This window comes from Suncus etruscus, chromosome 7, assembly GCF_024139225.1.
Source record: "Suncus etruscus isolate mSunEtr1 chromosome 7, mSunEtr1.pri.cur, whole genome shotgun sequence".
Lineage (NCBI taxonomy): Eukaryota > Metazoa > Chordata > Mammalia > Eulipotyphla > Soricidae > Suncus > Suncus etruscus.
The window spans coordinates 20,182,580-20,204,780 of record NC_064854.1 but is presented as its reverse complement, the minus strand read 5'-3'; the positions used below and the strand labels follow the sequence as shown (position 1 = coordinate 20,204,780).

The window sequence follows — 22,201 nt, the reverse complement described above, 5'->3', positions numbered from 1 at the left end:
TTTTTTGGGTCACACCCGGCAGCACTTAAGGGTTACTCCTGGCTCTATGCTCAGAAATGGCTCCTGACAGGCTCAGGGGACCATATGGGATGCTGGGATTCGAACCACCGACCTTCTGCATGCAAGGCAAGCACCTTACCTCCATGCTATCTCTCTGTCCCCATCCCCAAATATTTTAACATGTATATCTCCTCCACCCCAAACAGCATCCAATCCTTTAGCACTAGCAATAGCGTTCCAACAAATGACCATATTCCTTGAGCAATCACTCCGACATTGCCTGATATGCACATAGAACTTTAGTTTCAACACTACTTCTGAGCACCCCAAGGGCACACGCAGTTACCGATGACATTTGGGGTGCGAGTGAGAATACAGAAGATGGTCTCTGTCCAGAGAGCAGCAGCCCCGCAAAACAACATGTATGGACAGAGGTCAGCTTTGCATGCCTTATCCTTTATTACAGCAATAATCCATCCTCTCATGTCAACCTGCATAGAAGGTCTCTGGTGGTAAGTAATGTAGGGCTGGCATGGAAAAGCCAGAAAGTAGAGCAAAGACCAGGAGAGAATTAAAGATTCTGTTATTCCTGCTCCAGACAGCACTATGGCTCCTTCCATGCCCGCCCTCTCCTGACGCCTATAATTAAAATGGCTCTTTCACAAAATCGGGGTATTATTAACAAGTTGTTTTTCACACCAGAAACTGTGCCGCTTACCCAGGCCCTGAAATCATATATATATTCTGAGTCACTTTATATCTGCGGCGCCTCATCTACGGTGACCAGGATTTATTGCACCAATTTTACATTATCGAATGAGTTAGTTGTTTCCAGTTGTCAATGACCACAGGCGAGAGTGGTGTGTGGAGAGAAAAAGAGATGACAGGTAGAAGAAGGGAAAAAGCCTCTCTGTCTCTGTCTCTGTCTCTATATTGGTCTCTCTTTTCCGCACCCCCATAAAATCTTTATGGAAGGTCTGGGGACAAAGAGCAAGAGGCTTGGAGCTCTGGCTTGTCATAAACTCGAATTCCTGATGCCCCCACATGCCCTAAGCACAGCCCTGCTGTCTGCTGACTGTGGTGCAGTGTCCGCAGAACTGTGTGTTCATGTGTGTGTGTGTGTGTGTGTGTGTGCGTGCATGTGTACCCATGTGTGTATGTGTGTGTCACCCCTATAAAATGAGCATGGGCAACAAGGCCAAGAAGCGAGAGCTCCAGACAATGTGTATAAGCACCTCGACCTGGTGTGTGACAGTCTCCGGCAAGCGAAAACTGTATGAACACAGTCTAGGGGTGGTGTGGGACCCCAGCCAAGACAATGATAACAGGGTTTGAAAGAAATCTTTGCTGAGAGAAAATTCACCGTTTTTAAATGGACAGTTCCATGTTTTTTTGGTTTCCAAACAAGGGTATGTGGATCGACACCATCAGGCTATTTGTGTGTGTGTGTGTGTGTGTGTGTGTGTGTGTGTGTGTGTGTGTGGTTTTTGGGTCACACCCGGCAGCGTTCAGGGGTTATTCCTGGCTCTACGCTCAGAAATCACTCCTGGCAGGCTTGGGGGACCATACGGGATACCGGATTTCCAACCACCGTCCTTCTGCATGCAAGGCAAATGCCCTACCTTCATGCTATCTCTCTGGTTCCATCACCATCAGGCTATTTTGATCAGAGAGACAATGAATTTCACCTGACATCATATAAATCAAAAAATACAGAAATCCTCACAGATGGCCTGGATGTGGAGATTAGGAGCTCTCTGTGACCCTAGAAACTATGTAAACTGGTTTGGTGTCTGTGGAGAATAGCTTGGAGATTTCCACTAAATTCAGCCTAGAACCATGATGAGATCAGGCATCCCTGTCTTAGAAATGTCTCTGCTGTTATGTGTGAAAACAGCATGAATTGGGGACATGGGACAGACGGTGATTCAGAACCACTGGTTGAAAGGAGTTCTCTTTCTCCCCCCACTGAATTAGCACCGTGGCTGAAAAATCAATGGAGGGTTTATTTCTGGGTTCTCAGTTCTGTTCTATCGACCAGTACGTCTGTCTTTATACGCTGGTTCCAGGCTGCTTCAATGACAGTAGCTGAGGAAACAGGTCTCTTATCAAGCACAGTGTGTTCTCATATGTGGTTCTTTTTCAAGACTATTTCAACTCACTTGGGCTTCCTGATTTTCCATATCAATTTTAGGAGGAAAGGATGGCAATTTCTGCACAAAGGAAAAAAGGGATTGTGATGTTGGATTGAATATGTTGAATATGAATATTCATATGAATATTGAATATAAATATTAAATATGGGGGACTTTAAGTAGCGTCACAACCCAGGGATACAAGAAATCTTTCAATTTATTTCGGCCACCCTTCATGTCTTCAATGTGATTTTGTAGCCTATAGTATGTAAGTATTACAAATTTTTGGTTTTAGTGTGTTCCTAAATATAGTCATTCATTTGGATGCAATGAGAGGTGAATTTGTTTGTATCCCTTTTGGACGATTCATGGTCACCCTACAATAGACACTGGCTTTTGTGTGCTGCCCTTAGAACCTATGTCTTTCACAAATTCATATACATTATAGATTTGGGGGCAGTCCACACCCAATGGCTGTTCAGGGGATCATATGATGCCTGGAATTGAACTCAGGGCTCCCTCATTTAAAACCTGCCCTGGAACTGGAGTGATAGCACAGCGGTAAGATGTTTGCTTTGCACGCAGGTGACCTGGGATAGATGCGAGTTCAATTCCCAGCACCCCGTATGGTCCCCCAAACCTAGCAGGATTGATTTCTGAGTGCAGAGCCAGGAATGTGGCCCAAAATCCAAACAGTAAAATAAAATAAAAAATAGAACTTGCCCTGGAATGGATCCCACTGGCTCAGCAAATTTCAGTAAAACTTCCTGTCATACAGGAATGTTAAAAAGATGGAGGATTTACTATTCCCAAAGGGCCTACAATAGAGTAGATGTTATTATTACCAGGACAAGAAGGAACATTTCTTAATAAAACCACTCAGGATATGAAAAGGCTCGGTCTAATATAATTTCTCATTTTCTTATATTTGTGCTCAAAATTCTTTCTGAACATGGCTGAAATGATGGTACAGCAGGTAGGGTGCTAGTTTTGCATGTGGCCAACCAGGATGTGAACCTCGGTACCTATAGATTCCTGTGAGCCTCAAAGGAGTGATTCTTGAGCAGAAAGCCAGTATTATGCCATGAGCATGGGTAGTTCTGATATAAACAAATTATTTCTAAATAGTATTTGTGTTTTTCTTGTCTGTGTATTTTGATGGACAGTTATGTTCTGCACTTCCTGTGCTTGCATCCATGGAAGTTATCAAAGGTACTCGGCAGTCCCGTGGGGCGGCAGAGGATCTGGTACATGCAAATCCACAGCCCCAGAGACTTACAGTCTCTGTCATCACACAAGACCTTGTCACTTTTGGAGATAGCACAGCCAATACAGCTCGAGAGTGACCCTCGTTTTCAAAGACGGCATCCACTTATGAACCCCAGATATGGGCTTATGTAACTGCTCAATTGTTTGCTTTCTAAAAACATAACATAAAAGGCCAGTGGGCGGGAAGATCTAGAAGATCTAGTCTTTTTCATTAGAGCATTGAGAAAGGTGATGTCTACACCCAAAAACTAATCAGCAACCGCACTGCTAAATGCTTTTTCTCCATTTTAGTTTGCGCCTGACTCAGGGTAATGAGCGTGTCTAAAATGGTCCAATTAATAAGAGTGTGGAAATTGGCCAGTTACCCCGCAGGCTGTTTCCAGAGTGGGGGGGGGGGGGGGGCAGCGCTGCCTTCGGGGATGCAGACTACGGAGAGCCAGAGTTCAGGAAGCTGGCTCTGCTTTCTCTTGAAGCCTGGCCAGAAGGCTGCGTGATCTGTACCGGGAAAACTGCAGGCCTCACATACAAAGCTCCTGTTTCAGGGCTGAGCATGGAGCTGGGAATCTGAAGGCTGGGGAGCGGATCACAGGCAGGAACTGGGCTGAGCAGAACCAGGGCTCTTCAAAACACAATTCTAAACTGAATTCAGCAAATCAAGCCTAGGGTTGAGTGCACACAGGGCCATGCCCTGATGAGTAGGGTCAATCAGTCACAGGGAAACACACACCCATACAAAACACACCCCAAAACCAACTGCACCTAGCAGAGCAGAGCCTCTTCTATGGAGTTGCTGAGGGCAAAAAAGTGCCACAGGTCAGGGACAGGCTAAGGCATTGGGAGAGGTCCAGCATGACCAAGTGGTGGATTCAGGGGTCCATTCCATCATAGGGTATCAGCTCTGCACCCTTGTGCTGGAAGTGGGTATGCAGAGACTCTGGCCCTACAGCAGGCACTAAGTGGGGGAACATTCAACTCCTCAAGAGCTTCGGGGGTGGGGGGGGAGACTATGAGCACAGTGATGACTCCACAAATGTGTATTGGTACATCTACAGACATAGCAACATAGTGTAGACATAGTAGACAGAGCTAAAGAGACATAGAGACAAATAGAGGCAGAACAAAAGATAAAGATGTAGAGACAGATATAACTATAAACACAGATAAAGACATAGACACAGAAATATATACATAGACATAGTATAGACACAGAGAAGGGCTGGAGTGATAGCACAGTGAGGATAGTGTTTGCCTTTCATGCAGCCAACCCAGATTTGATCCCTGACATCTCATACGGTGCCCCAAGCTTGCTAGGACTGATTTCTGAGCACAGAAACAGAAGTAAGCCCTGAGTACAGCCAGGTGTGGCCAAAATAACCTCCAAATATAAATGAATAAAAGATATAAACACAGGTATATAGATATGTAGAGGAAAATATAGGCATAAATGTAGATAAAGATCTAGATCTATAGGTAAAAGTATAGATATAGACACACATAGATATATAAAGATATAGAACTAGCTATAGATATAAATATAGGCATATAGATATAGAAATAGGTATATAGGGGCTGGCGTGGTGGCGCTAGAGGTAAGGTGTCTGCCTTGCCAGCGCTAGCCTAGGATGGACTGCAGTTAGATCCCCCAGCATCCCATATAGTCCCCCAAGCCAGGAGCGAATTCTGAGTGCATAGCCAGGAGTAATCCCTGAATGTCACCGGGTGTGGCCCAAACACCAAAAAAGAAAAAGGTATATAGATATAGATATACACATATGTTGGAGTAACCAGTTATTACTTTATTTGGGATAATTCTTCTTTGTGTTTGTCCCTACTGGGCAGAAAGTACCTCTGGATTGCCCCCTACCCCCCCCTATCCTCCACCCATGGGGTGGTCCTACTCTTCCATATAAAGATCTCGGTTTCAGTCCCCCAGCTAGCCTGTCGTCCTTCCTTTGTACCCTTTGCCTGCTTGTAGATAATTTGTGGTAGAAGTTCCTGAGCCTGTTTTATCTCCCTAACCTGGACTGGATTATTTCCTGTGTCATGTTGCTTCCAGACAGACCCACATTCCCCAATGCCCTAAAACTGGGGCATGAGACTTCCACTACAGACATAAAGAGACATAAAGATATAGAAAAAGATTTAGATATAAATATAGATATGTAGAGATAAAAGCAAAGATAAAGATATAGGTATTGAAGCAGACATAAGGATATAGATAGAGAGAGATAAAGATATCAATCCAGATATAGACACAGATATAGAAATAGGCCTAAACATAATCTAGTTTTAGATACAGACACACACACAGTGTGGTCTGGGGAATCGGAACCAGGCCAGCTGCACGCCATCGCGCACTGTCCCATCTCTCCACCACCATCATTCACCCACAATTATTTTCTCAGAATTTCTTTCAAGGAATTTCCAATGGCCCATTCAATTGATAACATATTTTCTAGATAACTCTCTAGTTTAATGCAAATTAAAGGTTATCATATTTGGCCGTAATCAGAGTGGTAAAAATTGGCCCCACATGAGCTGGTTTTTTTACTAGTGTATAAATCATGTACTTAGAAGACAGCAATAGAACGAGAACCACAAAAGCACAGAACATGGTGTCTTCCACCCAAACAACCTTGTGCACAGGCTGTGTACAGAGGCTCCATCTCAGGCAATCACAGGCCTGGGAACAGAGGCCAAGACCAGGCCAGGTGAAGTGACCCACAGACCACTGTCACCTGGTGAGTTCCAGCAGCTGAGACCACCCACAGACCCCCAAGTCAAGCCCATCTCCCGATGTCCCACCACCAGGCCCCAAAGCTTGCCCTTACTCTGAAAAGCATGTGCAGACTTGGGCTATGTTCACAACGCCAGACTTTTTCCAGTGTCTGCCAGATGCTATTGAAGAAACTTGTTCAGCCACGACCCCACCACAGCCAGGCTTTTCCATCAGTAAAAAGCCTTTGATATTAGGCAGAAGAGGAGAGGAGAGTTTCATAATTAAAAGTAATCAGGCCCGCTGCCGTTGTTCAAAGAACCCAGGGCAAAATGCAAAGGAGCCAGTCCTTGTTCAAAAAACATTAAGACAGCAGAAAAGGCCCGTTGGAGGAAGGTGTCAGTGTTCCGGACAACTTCAGGACTGAGCCCAGAGGGACAGAGTCTCAGACCCGGGACTTGACTGAGCACCCAGACAGCCTGAGAGCAGATTCAAACATTCCTCCTTCCCTCTTATCTCACTCCTGAACGGAAATACAAAGCACCTTCTGAAGTGCCTCACCAGTGACAAGGCCTCTTCTAACTAACTAAAGCTACCATCATGCTTTTTCAAAAGTTCCCAAGCTTCAGGGCTGGAGCCATGGTGCAGCAGTAGGGTGTTTACCTTGCACACGACTGACATAGGATGGACCGTGGTTCAATCCCCGGCATCCCAAATGGTGGGATTTGCCCAAGCAAGTGGAAGGGCATTTGTCTTGCATGCGGCTGACCCTGGACAGACCCAGGTTCAATTCTCAGCATCCCATATGGTCCCTGAGCCTGCCAGGAGCGATTTCTAAGTGCAGAGTAACCCCTCAGGGCCACGGCTGTGACCCAAAATGGAAAAAAAAAGGGGGGGGGGCCTTTAACTAGTTAAAGCCTTTGTATTGTCTGTGGTGCATAGATGCCCTTGGGAACCAGCTCCACACCAAGTCTGGGATGGAACTGTCTGGAACACTCTTAGTCCAGAAGAAGTTTCCCTTTGCACTTCCCCTGGCTTGTTCAAAGGACATGCAGCCTTCACCCATCTGTGGGCCACATCAGGTAGGATCAGGGATGCTGTGAAGCTGGCAGGAACTTGGAAACCACACCCGGGCACCCTATATATGCTGTGTCAGACCCAGGCAGGGAGGTGAGACAGGACACAGATGTTGCAAACAGCCTGACTGGAATGTTGGGGTTCACTTCCTGCCATAAGTATGCTTCTGGGTTGGGGAGATGGGACCGAAGGCCCAGGAGACACAGAGGCCTTGTGTTTTCAAGTGGTTGTTTCCATTGTGCTGGGACAGGAAGAGCCTGCACAGCCCCCCTAAGTCCAAGATCCTTTCCCACACTCACTGGTCATTGGGCAGCGCCCCACCTCTGGTCTTTTTTTTTTTTTTCTTGGGCCTAAGGAGAAAGAAGGTTCTGGGGACATCCACACCTTGGCATCACCTTAGTCATCACAGCCTTCCAAAAGTTTCTTCAGACCCTTCTTGGTTCGGGTGACTGCTGGTGACTTATGGGTCACGTGATCAGAGCCCAGCCCCTCTCTTCAGCTGTCAGTTGTCATTAGCTGGCTGCCAGGGTTGGTGGCAGGCAGAAGACACAGAGGTGGCCCTGTGCCCAGAGCCACACAGAGACTAAACAAGGGCACCCATAGCCATCCTCCTGAGCCTTCCCAAACCCTTGGTGCAGGCAACTCATTTCCCTGTTTACTACCACCTTCTCCCCTGATGCAAATCTACATCCAGTGAGGAGGGAAAGAGGACCAGGAAACCCACAGTACCTTCTTATCCCCCGTGTTTCCCAAGGAGCTCAGGGGGCAATACACAGTGAGGGGTGGGGGGTGGGGGAACGCACACAGCTTGGAAGGGGAGTAAGGGAGAAGCAGTCAGAACAAGATTGAAATTGGGGCCGGAGAGATCTCATGGAGGTAGGGTGTTTGCCTTGCATGCAGAAGGACAGTGGTTCGAATCCTGACATCCTATATGGTCCCCCAAGCTTGCCAAGAGTGATTTCTAAGCATAGAGTCAGGAGTAACCCCTCAGCGCTGCCGGGTGTGATCTAAATACAAAAAAAAAAAAAAAAGTAATTGAATTAAGAACAGGATTGAAATTGTCCAAGTGACAGGGCCTGAAGTCTGGGATCGCAGCACCAGTCATTCCGGTTTCCTCAGAGCCTGAGATGTGTCTCCTGGCCCCAAGTACTGGCTCCATGGTGGCTGCTGAGTTCCATAAAAAGAGCCAAGCAGAAGAGCCCAGCAAACACTAGCCTGGCTCCCGTCTGCTAAACCTTGGCCTTTACACTGGCCCTCAGAGCCCCCAAGGTTGCCACAGGGCAGAGGAGTAGACCTCAGAGGCTTTGGGGGTTGTTGTGGGGGCCACAGACATGAGGGTTGGGACACGCATGCAGTCACAGCAGACCCCTGAAATGTAAATATTTACAGTATGGCTAAACCCGCACTGCCACCCTGACTAATAAATTCAAACGATCATCTTTAAAAAATCTGCCCAGCTAATCCCCAGAGTTAGTAAGTCACACGTGGGAAACTGGGGGGGGGAGGGGTTGGTGGGGATGAGACTCAAAGGGAGAGGAACATTCTGGAGAGTTTGTCAGTGAGGATAAAGAATCATGCCACACATTGGGGCCGGGCGGTGGCGCTGGAGGTAAGGTGCCTGCCTTACCTGCGCTAGCCTAGGAGACGGACCGCGGTTCGATCCCCCGGCGTCCCATATGGTCCCCCAAGCCAGGAGCGACTTCTGAGCGCATAGCCAGGAGTAACCCCTGAGCGTTACCGGGTGTGGCCCAAAAACCAAAAAAAAAACAAAAAAAAAAAAAAAAAAAAAAAAAAAAAAAAAAAGAATCATGCCACAGCTTTTAAAGCAGCCATGGAGAGACAGACAACCTCATTCCCGAGACTTTTCCAACAGAACCCAACCAACAATCAAGTCTCGGCTTGATATGGGGACTGGGTGGGGGTTCAGGGTGGAGCTGTAACCCCCCCTTATGTCCACAGCACCAGAGAGGAAATGCTCGCCAAGATCTTTACCTCAGGTCTTGAGCCAGCATCTGCCTATTGTGGGCACTAGAGGCCCAAGCTGAGATTCAAGTGTGAATCTGGGCATAGCTGGCCCAGGGGAGGCCCTGGGAATGTGTCCACAGAGACCAGGCAGCCACTGCAAGAAGTGGTACACACATGTCATTTGCCAATGACACCCAGCTGGAGTTTCTGGGCCGGCAGGAAAATGTGGCCACCTCATGCTAAGTGGCCATACAGCCATGGCCCCCCTCAAGAAAGTCAGGTCAGGAGCCAACTTGGGGATTTGCCAGCACCTCTGAAGTCCCCTCAGAGGCTGGGACAGAGGCTGAATGAAGCTTCCAGGTTCCCCAGCTCCAATTGGTCCTCAGAGCACAGCCAGGAGCTTTCACAGAGCAGCCTGAAAGTACCTCCAGGTTTGGCCCATCTCCCCAAAAATGTGCTCCCCTCTCTCTGTATCTGAACCCCAGAACACTAGTGCACTGAGTCTCACTGCCTTTGGGTATGTGGGCACATGGTCTCTTCTATAGCTTAGAGCCAAAGACTAGGCTGACCAGGGAAGGTCCCCAAATCTGGGGACATACGAAGTGGCCTGGGTCAAAGGTTCTGACCTCAGTTTGAATGATGCTAAGAGGAAGATTCTAGAAGCCTATGTTGTGTCATGGACTCATTGTGAGAAGTCACGAAAGATACTGGACTTGCTGAGTGTCTAGGGGTCCTGCGGCTGCCATTGCAATGACCAGGGGTGTCCTTCTATTATCACTGTGACTAGCTGTCACCAGTCAGCCAGCCTGGATTCACCCCAGGCCGGGAGCTGCTGACTCACTGCCCAAGTCTGGCCTGCTCCACCTTGGACGTCTGCACTTCCTTAGCTGTGATTCTGGGGTGCTCTCCCACTTTTTTGCCTGATGCACTGTGTCTTCCAGCCCTGCAGCACAATCTCACTAGATTCAATGTGTCTGTCCCAGCTCAGAATTGCAACTTCCCCATTCCTGGGAGAGGGTGGTGATGGTCTTGGGGTTTGGGCAGGGGGATCTCAGTTCATCTAGAGTTCCAAAAGGGACCTCAGGCCAGGTTGAGCCCCCAAAACTTCTGCTGGGCTGTGTCCAAGCTTCTCCCCAGTAGCCCCGGCTGGGCTACCACCGAGTTCATCCTTACACTGCTCCCTGCGTGCTCTGGTACTAAACAATTCTCCTGGAGTTGGGCCACCTCTGGACCAATTTTCCCACCCTCCTGGGCCACTGATTGCATCCAGCAGGGGACTGAAAGCAAAGAACATATGTACTGAAGCTTGGGAAGCAGAATGGGCAGACACAGAGCACTGCCCAAGAGATGACAGCCACACAGATGCTAGAGAGATTCCAAATAGGATGGTTCTTGTGTCCATGGGCCTTATCTCATCTTGACGTTCCAATGAGGGTGTCATCTGGCAGGCAGCACTCACGGTTAATTATCCCCACCCCCCTTGAAGGAACAAGGGATCAAAATGTAAACAGGAGAAACTCCTGACTCCAAGGTTTTTAGATGACAGGGCCGGGGTTCACAGGGCAATTCTGATTTCTCCTTGTGTCATCTCACACCTGTTCAGGGGTTACAGAACCTAGTGTGCCAGAAATGGAAACTGTTCAGGATGGGAGGGTTGACACTAGGGAGTCAGCAACTGAGCCTGACTCTATCCCAGACAAACAGAGCAGAGTCCCCCCTTTTACCTCCCGACGCCGTCTCCAGGGCGACCTCGGGGAAATGTAGGACGGCATTTCTGCTCCTTAAAATCACTCGCCTCCTCCCAAGCCGCCACTTGACCTAATTCAGGGTATCAGCCACAGGTTGGCCTGTCTGTCACAGGGGCCAGAGACAAGGCTTTGTTGCTGGCTGTTACCCTGTCCCCACTCGCATCCCCTAGAGAGGAAAGAGCTATCTGAGAAGGAGTATGCATAGGACAGCCAGGCATTCGGGGTCCAGGAAAAGCACCTGGCAGGCGGCATGTGTCTTGCTCGGGACTCACACTGGTTCCCCCACTTTCCAAGAACACTACCTGACATGGGCCCAAAATCCCAAAAAAAGAAGAAAGATAAGAAAATGCTAAAAATGGTAACTTTAGGATTCCGGTTATGTTACCCATTTCCTCCTAAATTCCCCCAAATCTCCCCAAATTCAAAGGAGGCAAGGACAATGGCCATGGCAGGAAAGTGTGTGTGTGTGTGTGTGTGTGTGTGTGTGTGTGTGTGTGTGTGTGTGTGTGTGTGTGTGTGTGTGTGTGTGTATGTGTGTGCTTAAGAGAGAGAGGCCCCAGGCTCACTCCCTGGCACCTCATGGTCCCCAATCACTGCTAAAATCATCCCACAAATAAAAGCAACTTTCTGGACTTGTGAGCAGAATTCCTGTCATTTTCATCCATCTGTCTTTTCACCCTCCAATAAATTGAAGGGGCCAGACATGGTTTAGCCCTGCAGAACTCTGATGGGGCTGGGGGAGGAGCTCACCCACTGAAGGCAGCCCCCAGTTCCTGTCACCCCAGAATCCAGGACACCACTCCTCCACCCCATCCTACCCAGACCTCAGTTTTCCAGGACAAGGCCTGAACAAACAGTGGTCTGCACGGAGCCACCACCACACTCAAGCCCATGGGCGTGAGATGCAAGTGGCTGCTGCAACTTGGAGCTCAGAAATTTACCAGCAGGAGCCTAGCCTGGCCCCAGCACCCTAGCCTCCTACCAGGGGAAAGCAAGTGAGTTCACCCCACAAGGTACTTCTCTGCAGTCTCACATACACTTGAACAAACAACACAGGAACTTGGATATGGCCATTGGTGGGTGTGAAGCCAGCCCAGCCTCGAGGACAAGAGATCCCAGCAAAGGGAGTGGCCTGGAGGAGGCGATAGGAGGGGAATCTTGGTGAGCACCAGTTCTGCTGTGGCCAGCTCTGTCCTTCTCAGAGAGCAGGAGTCAGCCAACCCCCCCCCCAATACATGTAGAGGCCCTGCAAGGCCTGAGCTGGAGCACCGTAGGGACTCAGGAGCAAGTGCTTGCAGGGGAGTAGAAGGACACATTAGCCTGGGTCACTTACCATCATCCATCGCCCAGAGTCAGGCACAGCTCTCAGCGAGAGGCAGTCCTGAGAAATCGAGTGTCCCAAAACCCTAAAACACAGCACGAGAACAAGGAGGCTGTGACCTCAGGCTGCAGGATCTACCCTATGAGCTTGGTACACACAACAGGTGCCACTGGCCCAAATTTCTGCCTCCAATAAACATCTGGCAGGCCCCCTGTGCAGATCAGCAACAAGAGCTTGTGTCCAGTCCCTGCTCACCTGCTTCTAAAATCAGGACAGGACAGGCACCTCATGAACATCACTATAACCATGCCTTAACCAAAAGCCCAGGAGGAAGAGACTTCCAGATTTAACTGGGCTCCAAAAGATAAAGCACCTGGAGGCATACGGGGCCAGGTAGGAATACCCAGAGTCAGTCCACATGCCCCCACAAAAAGTTACACCCTCTACACAACACCTCCTCGAGCTCTGGCTTGAACCCCCAGGCAGACCCCCCCCCTTGCTTCCGAATCCTGCGGAAATAACAGAAAACAGCAGCTCAGGATCCCCTGAGGAGGACTGGCACACCTGGGCAGGGACACTCTTGGGGAAGTGACTCTGAGTCTCGCTGGAACTGGAACCCGCCTCACCTGGGAAAACAATAGTTTACTAAATTGAGAGCAGGAATCTGGGCAGATAGTCAGAAGGCAGGAGGGACATCAGATGGGAACCCGGTACCAGAGGGTGCCCCAGGTGAGGTCAAGAGTGGCCCCTGAGCCACCATGCATGGCCCCCAAATGAAAAAAGTGAAAATAAAGAGGGATAACACAGTGGAAAGTGTGTTTGCCTTGCATGCAGCCAATTCAGATTCGATCCCCAGCATCCCATAGGGTTCCCTGAACCTGCCAGGAGAGATTCCTGAGTGCAGAGCTAGGAGGAACCCCTGAGCACCACCAAGTGTGACCCCAAAGTCAAAACAATAATAATGAAGAAGAAGGAGGAGGAGGAGGAGGAGGAGGAGGAGGAGGAGAAGAAGAAGAAGAAGAAGAAGAAGAAGAAGAAGAAGAAGAAGAAGAAGAAGAAGAAGAAGAAGAAGAAGAAGAAGAAGAAGAAGAAGAAGAAGAAGAAAATGATGATCAGAACAAATGAGCCCAAAAAAATGTGTTTTCCTGTACCTTAGAATGGGCACAGGAGGTTCCAATATGACTGAAAATGGGTTCCCTGAGGCATTGCATCCCCAATGCCCCAGATGCAGGGCCTCCTACTCCAAGCAGTGCCCTGTGCGTGGCCCGATTGACTCTGCTGGGGGAGGAAAGCCAGGTCTGCTCTGGGCTCTCTGCCAAAGCCAGCAGGCTGGGAGTAACCATCCCCCCTGTGTGGGACCAGGCCAGGCCTCAGGGACACTGATAGGGACCAACTTGGGAGATTTATCTTCAGAGGGAAGACAATTTGTGGGATTCACCACGAAGCTCTAAACACCGCTTTGAGAGGATGCTCACGTTCACCTGTCAAGGCCAGACACTGTCCACTCCACCTCCTTACTGGTCCTTACTGGTCCTTAGCAGCCCGGTAATTTCCAGCCCTGCCCTGGACCATCCCTAAACAAACCCAACATGGAGCATCACCTTCCAGCCCCACTGCACAAATCCAGAAGGGGACTGGGGCGTTCCTGCCTATCAAGAGGAAAGTCTGTCTGGCTTTTTCCCTCTGGGTTCTCTCCAGAGCCATCGGGAACTCTGTCTTGGGGGCAGCCCTACAGTTTCCCCCTACCACACCATGACACAGAATGGGGTCTCATGTATCAACCACTCTTTCTTCCAGACATGCTCTGAGGAAGGAGGCTTCGGGAATAGGGGGCCCTGGTCAGGGGAGGGGACAGCCAAGAGCCATGGCATATCACCTGAATCACTTCTGTTCATGAAGTGGCCACACCTGGCAGTGTTCAGGGCCCATACGATTCTGGGTGGAAATCAGGAATTCGTACGCACATGGTCTGTGTACTACCTCCCATCCCCCTTGGCAGCTGGGGGGGCCCTGAGAAGATCTTTGGGACTGACTGGAACCACCCACGGGCTCCTCTATTCCCTCCCCCAATTTTTTTGGGAGAACCTCACAGCCACATTCTGTCCCTTAGCACTTCCTCAGCGGATGTGTGAAGGGTGACACTGGGGAAACACTGTCTCCTCCTGATGCCCCACATCCTCGAATGGCTCCTGGAGCAATTCAGAGCCCCACACAGCCCAGCCAACAGGTCCAAGATGCTGGGACATACAGGGCCCAAGCCTGACCTGCGTTCAGCTCCCCTGAACCCCAATAGCCTTTCCTGCAGGGATCAGGGCGACCCTAGGTATTGAAGTGCCCGAAGGGTCGGCCGGACAGTACACACATTCCAAAGAGGACAGAGAAAGGCCAGTTTCCCACAAATACTGTACTGGAGTGCCCCTACCAGGGATTGAATCCCCATTTCCCTTCGATGCTTCTCACACATGCTAGAATTCCAGGTAACCCCAGAGCAAAACTGACTGAGTGAACCAGGCACATGCACAGATCACCTCAGAGCCATGCATTCCCAAGCAAACATGCATGGGCACCACATAGTCACCCACCCCTGCAGCTTGGCCCACTTCTGCAGGTTGCCACACCCCAGAGTTCCATGTGTCCAAAGATGAGTGCTGCCAACCAGAGCTGTGCACACACTCACACCCGCCCAATCAGTGCTGAAACATGGGCTAGGATGAGACCTCTGCTTACCAGCACAAGCTTGAAAACATCCTTCCAAAGAGAAGGTCCCAGAAGGGCCCCAGCAGGCACCGTCTTGCTCCAGAAGAGCAGCCAATGTCAAGAATTGCCTGGGAGAATCACATGGCCACTACACCAGCCACCCCCACCCCAAAGCCAGGCCGGCCCCCCTGTGATGGAGTCACCCAGTACCCTGCAGTGGAGGGAAGGAATGTCGGAAGCACCATCGTGCCCACAAAGTAGGAGCACCCCCTGGGACAGGAAGTGGGTCTATGGGGAGAACCATTCCCCAGACACCCTTCTCCTGTGGTTTCACCTTTCCCATCTGAGGATACACCCTGCAGTACTTGGGGACCCCATGGTGCAGGGCCCTGCCTGCATTCATCCAGCCCTCGAAACCATCTCATCAGTCCCCAAAATAGGTAGTTGTTGGATTCTGGGGATCAATGGCAGTGAGACTTCCATGCTCTGTCAGCAGAGCCACCTCCAGAGAACACCCTGGCAGTGCCAGGTTAGACCTCAGGTCTCCCAAAGTTCCTGCCCTGGGTCTTCTTCCTAGGCGCCACTCTAAATTTCCCTCCCCATCTCTGGCTTCTCCAGGGGGCATGTTTCAAAGCTCTTCCTTCATGGAAGGCTGCCAAGCAGGGAGAACACCCCTATTCTCTCCACAGAAACACCCCCAAGTCTCATCTTCACAGGGGTACGAGGAAGGGTAGGCAAAAGGCCTTGAAATCTTTCCAGACCTTGGAGATGAGAGGAGGTTCTAGAACTGCTTTCCAAATGAAGGACTCAGGAAGGGGGGCAATTAGCCCTACCCTGGCTCTGGTAAACTTGGGGGGGTATTCCCAGCTGTATTGGGGGACTATATGCAGTGCTGGGGATAGAACTGGGGCCAGCTGCATATAAGGTGAGTGCCTTAACCCTTGTACTCTCTTCAGACAAAACCACACAGAATTCCCTCTCTCACCCTCCTTTCTATCTAGAGCTCTTCCCAGCTCTTCACACTCCCCTAACTGGCCAGGATCACCAACCACACAGGGGCCAGACCTGTTTCACTTCAAAGATAATTAAATGCTTGCATCATCAGTGCAAGCAGATGAGCTGGGTCCCAGCCACAGGATTACAGAGCTGGGCCAGGTTCATGCCCACCCTGCCCACTCAACACCTGGCCCTGTGAAAGCTTTACAGACTGATAGACAATGACAAGAGCCATCTACCTTCAAGGTGTCCTGGGGACCAGTGTGCCACCACAGTCTGGGGTATTGGGATTGCATTGGAAACTCCAGCAGATGGATGCTCAGGCCAGCCGTGACCTTACTGATGGCGCTCAAGCCACAATGACTGGACACTACTGCCCAGGGTGAGAAGAGCTGCCCACTCAGGGCACCATGTTGGAACATCCAGCAGATAGGACAATGCAGTTGACACCCTTCACAGCGCCATGGATCTCACCCGCTCCATCCGCCCTCCCAAATCACGTTTCCTTCACATTGATATTAAAATGAGCTTTCTTTCGAGATACTAAAGTGAAGTCAAATTATGATTCAACGTCGGCTGTTACATAAGCCACCAAGTGGCTCAGCCCCACACAGATCATGGTGAGCTGGCCTGCCTCCATCCAACACTAGAGCCGCATTTCGTAACCACCTGGCATGGGGGAGGTCACTCTGACGCCTTGTGCCTCAGCTTCCCTAAACTGCTGTTCTGAGGGAGAGAGGGCATGTGAGAGCAAACAGGGACCCCAGACGGCAACTGAGCGGTGTGATACCTTTGCTGAAAATGTATAAAGGCTTCTCCACTTAGGCCTGGACTCTGCACTCACTTTGCAAGGCCACCTCTCGGGACAGCTCTGTTATGTCCAGTAAAAGCCCTAAGACCCAGGAGCCAGAGCAATAGCACAGTGGAGAGGGTGTTTGCCTTGCATGTGGCTGATCTGGGATCGATCCCTAACATCCCATATAGTCCCCGGAGCCTGTCAGAAGTGATTTCTAAGTACAGAGCTTGGAGTAACTCCTGAGCCCCACTGGGTGTGGTCCAAAACCCACCCACTCCCTAAAAAAGTACAGGGACCCTTGCATGTCTGCAGGTTCTTCTGCTAAATCCCTATCAGCCCTTCAGACCTCAAGCAGGCAAAAAAGTTTGGAGACAGACGTGGAAATCCCTGCCTGCTTTTACGGGGCACAGGGCTGGTGCCCAAGAGGCTGAGTCTGTTCTAAAGAGTTCAGTCGGCTCCGCTGGCACAGCCAATGAATCCCCAGCCTCTTGGTGTCTTCCTCATGAGAAAAGGTAGGCACTGGCCAGTTTGGGATCACAGCCTTGGGGTTGCAGGCAGAGGGACCCATGTCCAGGGCCCAGGTGAGATCATGACAGAAACAAGCCTTCCATAGCAGGGCTCCCAGGTCCCCTGTTACCCACCACCTGCACCCCCACAGTCTCAGAGAGGGCAACTTCTTTGGGCATCTGGAAGTCTCTCACACACACAGAAGTCCCCACCATCATATTCAAAAGTTTGGACCCAAACTCACCCCTTCGCCGAAAGTTTGGACCCAAACTCACCCCTTCGCCGACCACGCCAAGAAGCAGTCTCAAAACCTCAAAACCCCCATTTGATGCAACTTATCTCGAGAAAATCTAGTTTCAGTACAACCAAGAGAGATAGTGAGGGTCCCCCCCTTCCTGGGGACCTGCCTCCAAAACAAGCGAATTTCATCCCACAGAAACATGGGTTCCCTGCCTGAAAGGGAAGGAGAAAAGTCTAGGTGCCCACTGCAGGTACGGGGGTGGGGAGGAAAAGGGGAGATAGCAGTGCGGACCCGAAACCAAACCAAACCATCCAAACCCTCCGGGACTGGAGAGCCTCAGGGAACACCAGCAGGGCGGGAGGGAGGGGAGGTGCGTGCATTTAACCGAGGAAACACCTCTTCTTCCCAGCCTCATCAACACCTCCGGAAACCTCTGTAAGTTGTGGGGGGTGCCACCTCCCCGGGCGCCTGGAAGCTCCTCCAACCTCACATACAGGTCACAGGAGGGATGGATGCTAACTTGAACTTCAGACTACCCACAGCTGCCTTCAGAGGCAAGCTCAGCCTCCCGACCTTGGTGGAAAAAGAGCTGCAAAAGCCAGCAGAGCCAGCAAGGCCAGCGAGAGAGAGCGAGCGAGCGAGCCAGCCAGCCAGCCCTGGACGCGAGGATTCTCTCTGCTGCCTCCAGACGCACGCGGCTAAATACAGCCGGGGAGACGCTGCGCCCACCAGGCTGCTCTCCCCTAGACCCTCCTGGGGCGCCCGGAGAAAGGGACTCCCTTGCAGGTGAAGGGGGTCACCTCCACGTGACCCTGCACACTGCAAAATGCACCCCCTTTGCAGGCTCGCCGAGACACCCCAACCAAGTCCGGCCGGCCACCGGAGCGCGCAGATGGCAGCTCGGGGAGGAGGAGATAGATGGGAACGAACGAACGCGGCGCGGTGTGGTACTGCCAAGGGGCCCCCCAGCTGTCATCGGTGACCATCTCGGTTCTCACCAACCCGGGGGTGCCCTGGACCAAGGCGGAGAGAGTAAAAACGCACCCCCTTGGGCCACGGATCCCCCGGCCCCGCTCAGCCCGAGTGGGAGAAACAAGTCGGGGGCCTAGGGGGGGAAGAAGGTGCAGGGTGCGGGGTGGTGTCCAGAGCGCGCGCGTGGGCAGCGCGCCCGGGGTGCCCCCCACGTCTCCAAGCCCCGCGCCCCATGGGGGAAGCGCTTCGCTAAAAGGAAAGGGGAGCCCGGCAGAGCTGAGAAGCCCACAAGGAGGACGCGGAGGGCCTCCCCATCAAGACACCCCAACCACCCATCTCCGAACCCGGGGTCTCCCCGTAGCGCAGCGCAGCGTCGGGGGAAAGGGGCGCCGAACCCCTCACTTACGTGCCGAGGGTCTCCTTAAACTCGAAGATCTTCTTGATGTCCTCGGCTGGCTTCTTCCAGGACGCGCTGCTCTCGCCGTTCTCCCGGGCCATGGCAGCCGAGGGGCGCGCGGGGGTGACCCCGGGTTGGTGCGCGCTGGGGAAGGGGCGCACGGATGGAGGCGGCTGCGCGCGGAGCCCCGTGGAGATGGATGCTCAGCGGTGGGGATGCTCGGCCCAGGCCCCCCAACACCACCCTAGGCTGCGGCTGCGCTTCCTCCCCTGCAGTTTCCTTCCTCTTTCACTCTCGCCGCCTGGCAATCGGGCTGCGTTTTGGGGCACCCCGACTTCCTGCCGCCCGCCGCCAGCCAGCCTCACTTTCTGCTACTTTCTGGCTTCCCTTCTCCGCCCTGCGCGCCGCCCTCCACCTCCTCCTCCTCCTCCTCCTCCTCCTTCTTCTCTTCCTCCTCCTCCTCCTGCTCCCCGCCTCCTTTGGGGATGTCCAGCAGCAGCCCAGGAGCGCCGTGCCCCGGTTGCAGGGGGCACCGCCGCGCACCCCGCGGAGCCTGCGAGGAGGCAGGCAGGTGCGGGTCGGTCGGACCCGGGTAGGTGCGGGGTTCCGGAGCGTGCGTGCGCGCGCGCAAGGGGAGGTTTTCTTCTCCAACCCCCCCACTACCAACCACCACCTCCGGGTGCTGGATGGATGCTACCCGGTCTCGTCTCCAGGGGCGCGAGGGTTTTCCTTAGCTGGCTGGCGAGAGAGAGAGAGAGAGAGAGAGAGAGAGGAGAGAGAGAGAGCACCGGTGGAGATGGATGCGTTCTGGATGGATGCGGGGCTCGGCCTGCACCTACCTCCCCGCGCGCAGGTTGTTATGGAGACGGGAGGCCACCCCCTCCCCCGGGGTGCGGGCCCTGGTGGGCGTCGACGCGCGTGGGGTGTCCCCCCGATGCTTGATGTTCCCCGGAGCTGGGCGGGCCGCGCTCACGAGGAGTCGATTCGCATTGCACCAAAATCGGCTCCGGCTCCGGCTCGCCGCTTGGATTCCTGGCGGTCGCGGGGCCGCGCAGACGTGCCAGGCGATGCCCGCTTTTCTCTCACAACCCCCCTGGGAGTTGACCCCTCCGGGCTGATCTGGATGCCCACGAGGCGGTGCATTTGGACGCGGCTTGGCACAGGCCCCGGGCGCCGCTCCAAGGCTGCCTAGCGCAGGGTTGGGTCTGGAGGGCCTGGGCATCCGCCGGATTTGTAGCTGTCCGCTTCGCCCCTCTTTCTTCGACAGGTGCCCGCACGCGCTGGGCCCCTGACATTGGCCTGCAGGGCAACCCCCAAAAGGGCGCACGCCTGGGAGTGTCCCTTCCTGCAGCCTGGAGAGAAGAATCTGAAAAGTCCCCGCAAGCACCGACCACCTTAGACTGTGTCAAGCTGTCAAAGCGCAGCGCCCCGAGGGTCATCGCCTAGTCCCTAGCCTGCGGGGTTCAGGGAATCGCCCACTTGCTCAGGCCTCCTCAGCTGAATAAACAGCCCGACTCTTGGTTAATGACACTTGTCCCATTTCCCAGGGCTGTTCCAAGGCCATGATGGACCTGAGGAGTCCAGTCCCCCCCAAAAAAGAAAACTTCAGCACCTGGACCCTAAGCTGAGACTTCAACTCTTTTTTTTTTTTTTTTTTTTTTTTTTTGGTTTTTGGGTCTCACCCGGCAGTTGCTCAGGAGTTACTCCTGGCTCCATGCTCAGAAGTTGCTCTTAGCAAGCACGGGGGACCATATGGGACGCCGGGATTCAAACCGATGACCTTCTGCATGAGAGGCAAATGCCTTACCTCCATGCTATCTCTCCGGCCCCGAGACTTCAACTCTTCCCTGATCCCAGGGCTCAGTAGAATCCGGGACCTCCCTCTCCCCACTGGCTGTTCCAGAACCTTCCTTTATCCCCCTCTTCAAGCTAACCAAGGATTTGGCTCTTAGAAGGCCCCCCTCAAAGTTGGGGGCTCTATGCCAAAGTGCAAAGCAAATGGCACCCTACTCTGTAAAGAAATACGTTTGAGGCCAGAACAATAGGTAATACAGTGGGTTGAGGTGCTGGCCTTATACACAGGCTGTCTTAAATTTGTACCCCAGAACCCTATAGGGTTCCCAACAAGGTGTGATCCCTGAGCACCAGAGGGTGTGGGGGGGAAAGAAAGAAAGAAAAGGCAGAAAAATATATTTGAGGTCCATCTTGGCTCCCCGCCAAAGTAGCAGAGCAGCTCTAGCATGGACCAGGTGCTGACTGGTCCCGCCCCACATGGGTCCTATGCCCCACACCACAAGACCCAGAACTGAACTTTCAGGCCCAAACACTGCTGAGAGAGGCCCCAAATCTTTTACTTTTTAATTATTTGTTTTATCTGTTGATTTGTACTCAGACTTACTCCTGGCTCTGCACTCAGAAATCACTTGTGACAGGCTCAAGAGACCATATGGGATGCTGAGGATCAAACTTGGGTCCGCAAGGCAAGTGCCCACTCTGTACTATCACTCCAGCACCAAGCTCTGATCTTTTTAAAAAGGAGAACAACAGGGGCCGGTGAGGTGGCGCTAGAGGTAAGGTGTCTGCCTTGCAAGCGCTAGCCAAGGAAGGACTGCAGTTCGATTCCCCATCCGGTTCGATCCCCCAGCATCCCATATGGTCCCCCCAAACCAGGGGCAATTTCTGAGTGCTTAGCCAGGAGTAACCCCTGAGCATCAAATGGGTGAAGCCAAAAAAGGAGAACAACAGAAATAGATTTGAGCACTGCACATGGTCAGGTCACAAGAAGATGGTGTCCCCTCTCCCAGCTCTCCCACAACCCCAGGCTTCTACTTCTCCTCCTCCCTACTCCCACCTCCTTCTCCTCCTTTATCTAGTGCTTTCTCAATTCTGCATCCTCTGACTCAATACTGGCCTCAGTTCACCAAGCTCATTCTTCTCAGCTTTTGCTGCAGAACTGAAGAAATGCTCCTGGTCCTTTCAAAGAGCTGAGAAAGGTGAAAGGGCAGGGAGGTGAAGATGAGGAGGGGTCAGAAGTCCCTGAGGGCAGGATACCAAGTGAGATGCCTGTATCCTATCACCCTGCGCGATCAATGACTGGTGGCCAGTGTTCTTGAGTGAGTGTTGACTTGATAAGGAAAAAGAAATGGAATTGAAACAGCTAGTTGGGCCTCCTGGCACAGGTGAAAAATGCTGCGAGAAGTTTCCTTTCTCCTCCAAACTGCCCAGAATGGTATTTGTTCAGCAAGATCAGGGACCGGAAAGATAGCATAGAGGTAGAGCATTTGTCTGGTATGCAGAAGGATGGTGGTTCGAATCCCAGCATCCCATATGGTTCCCCGAGCCTGCCGGGAGCGATTTCTGAGCA

At 52.0% G+C, this 22,201-nt stretch overlaps 1 protein-coding gene across 4 annotated transcripts in view; it reads right to left on the bottom strand.

Moving 5' to 3' along the window:
• The window catches only part of CAMK1D (calcium/calmodulin dependent protein kinase ID), a 144,028-nt gene extending 124,455 nt beyond the window's left edge, over nucleotides 1-19,573 (bottom strand). The window contains exon 1 of one of the 4 annotated variants that reach the window (XR_007497549.1): nucleotides 18,847-19,573. Coding sequence is in view for 2 of the 4 variants with exons in the window: in XM_049777090.1 (XP_049633047.1) it covers nucleotides 18,847-18,938 (92 nt within the window). In the remaining 2 variants the exon portion in view is untranslated. The remainder of the gene's footprint in view (nucleotides 1-18,846) is intronic. The other 3 variants (XR_007497548.1, XM_049777090.1, XM_049777089.1) reach the window with 3 other exon arrangements.
• Between the last annotated feature and the right edge of the window lie 2,628 nt (nucleotides 19,574-22,201).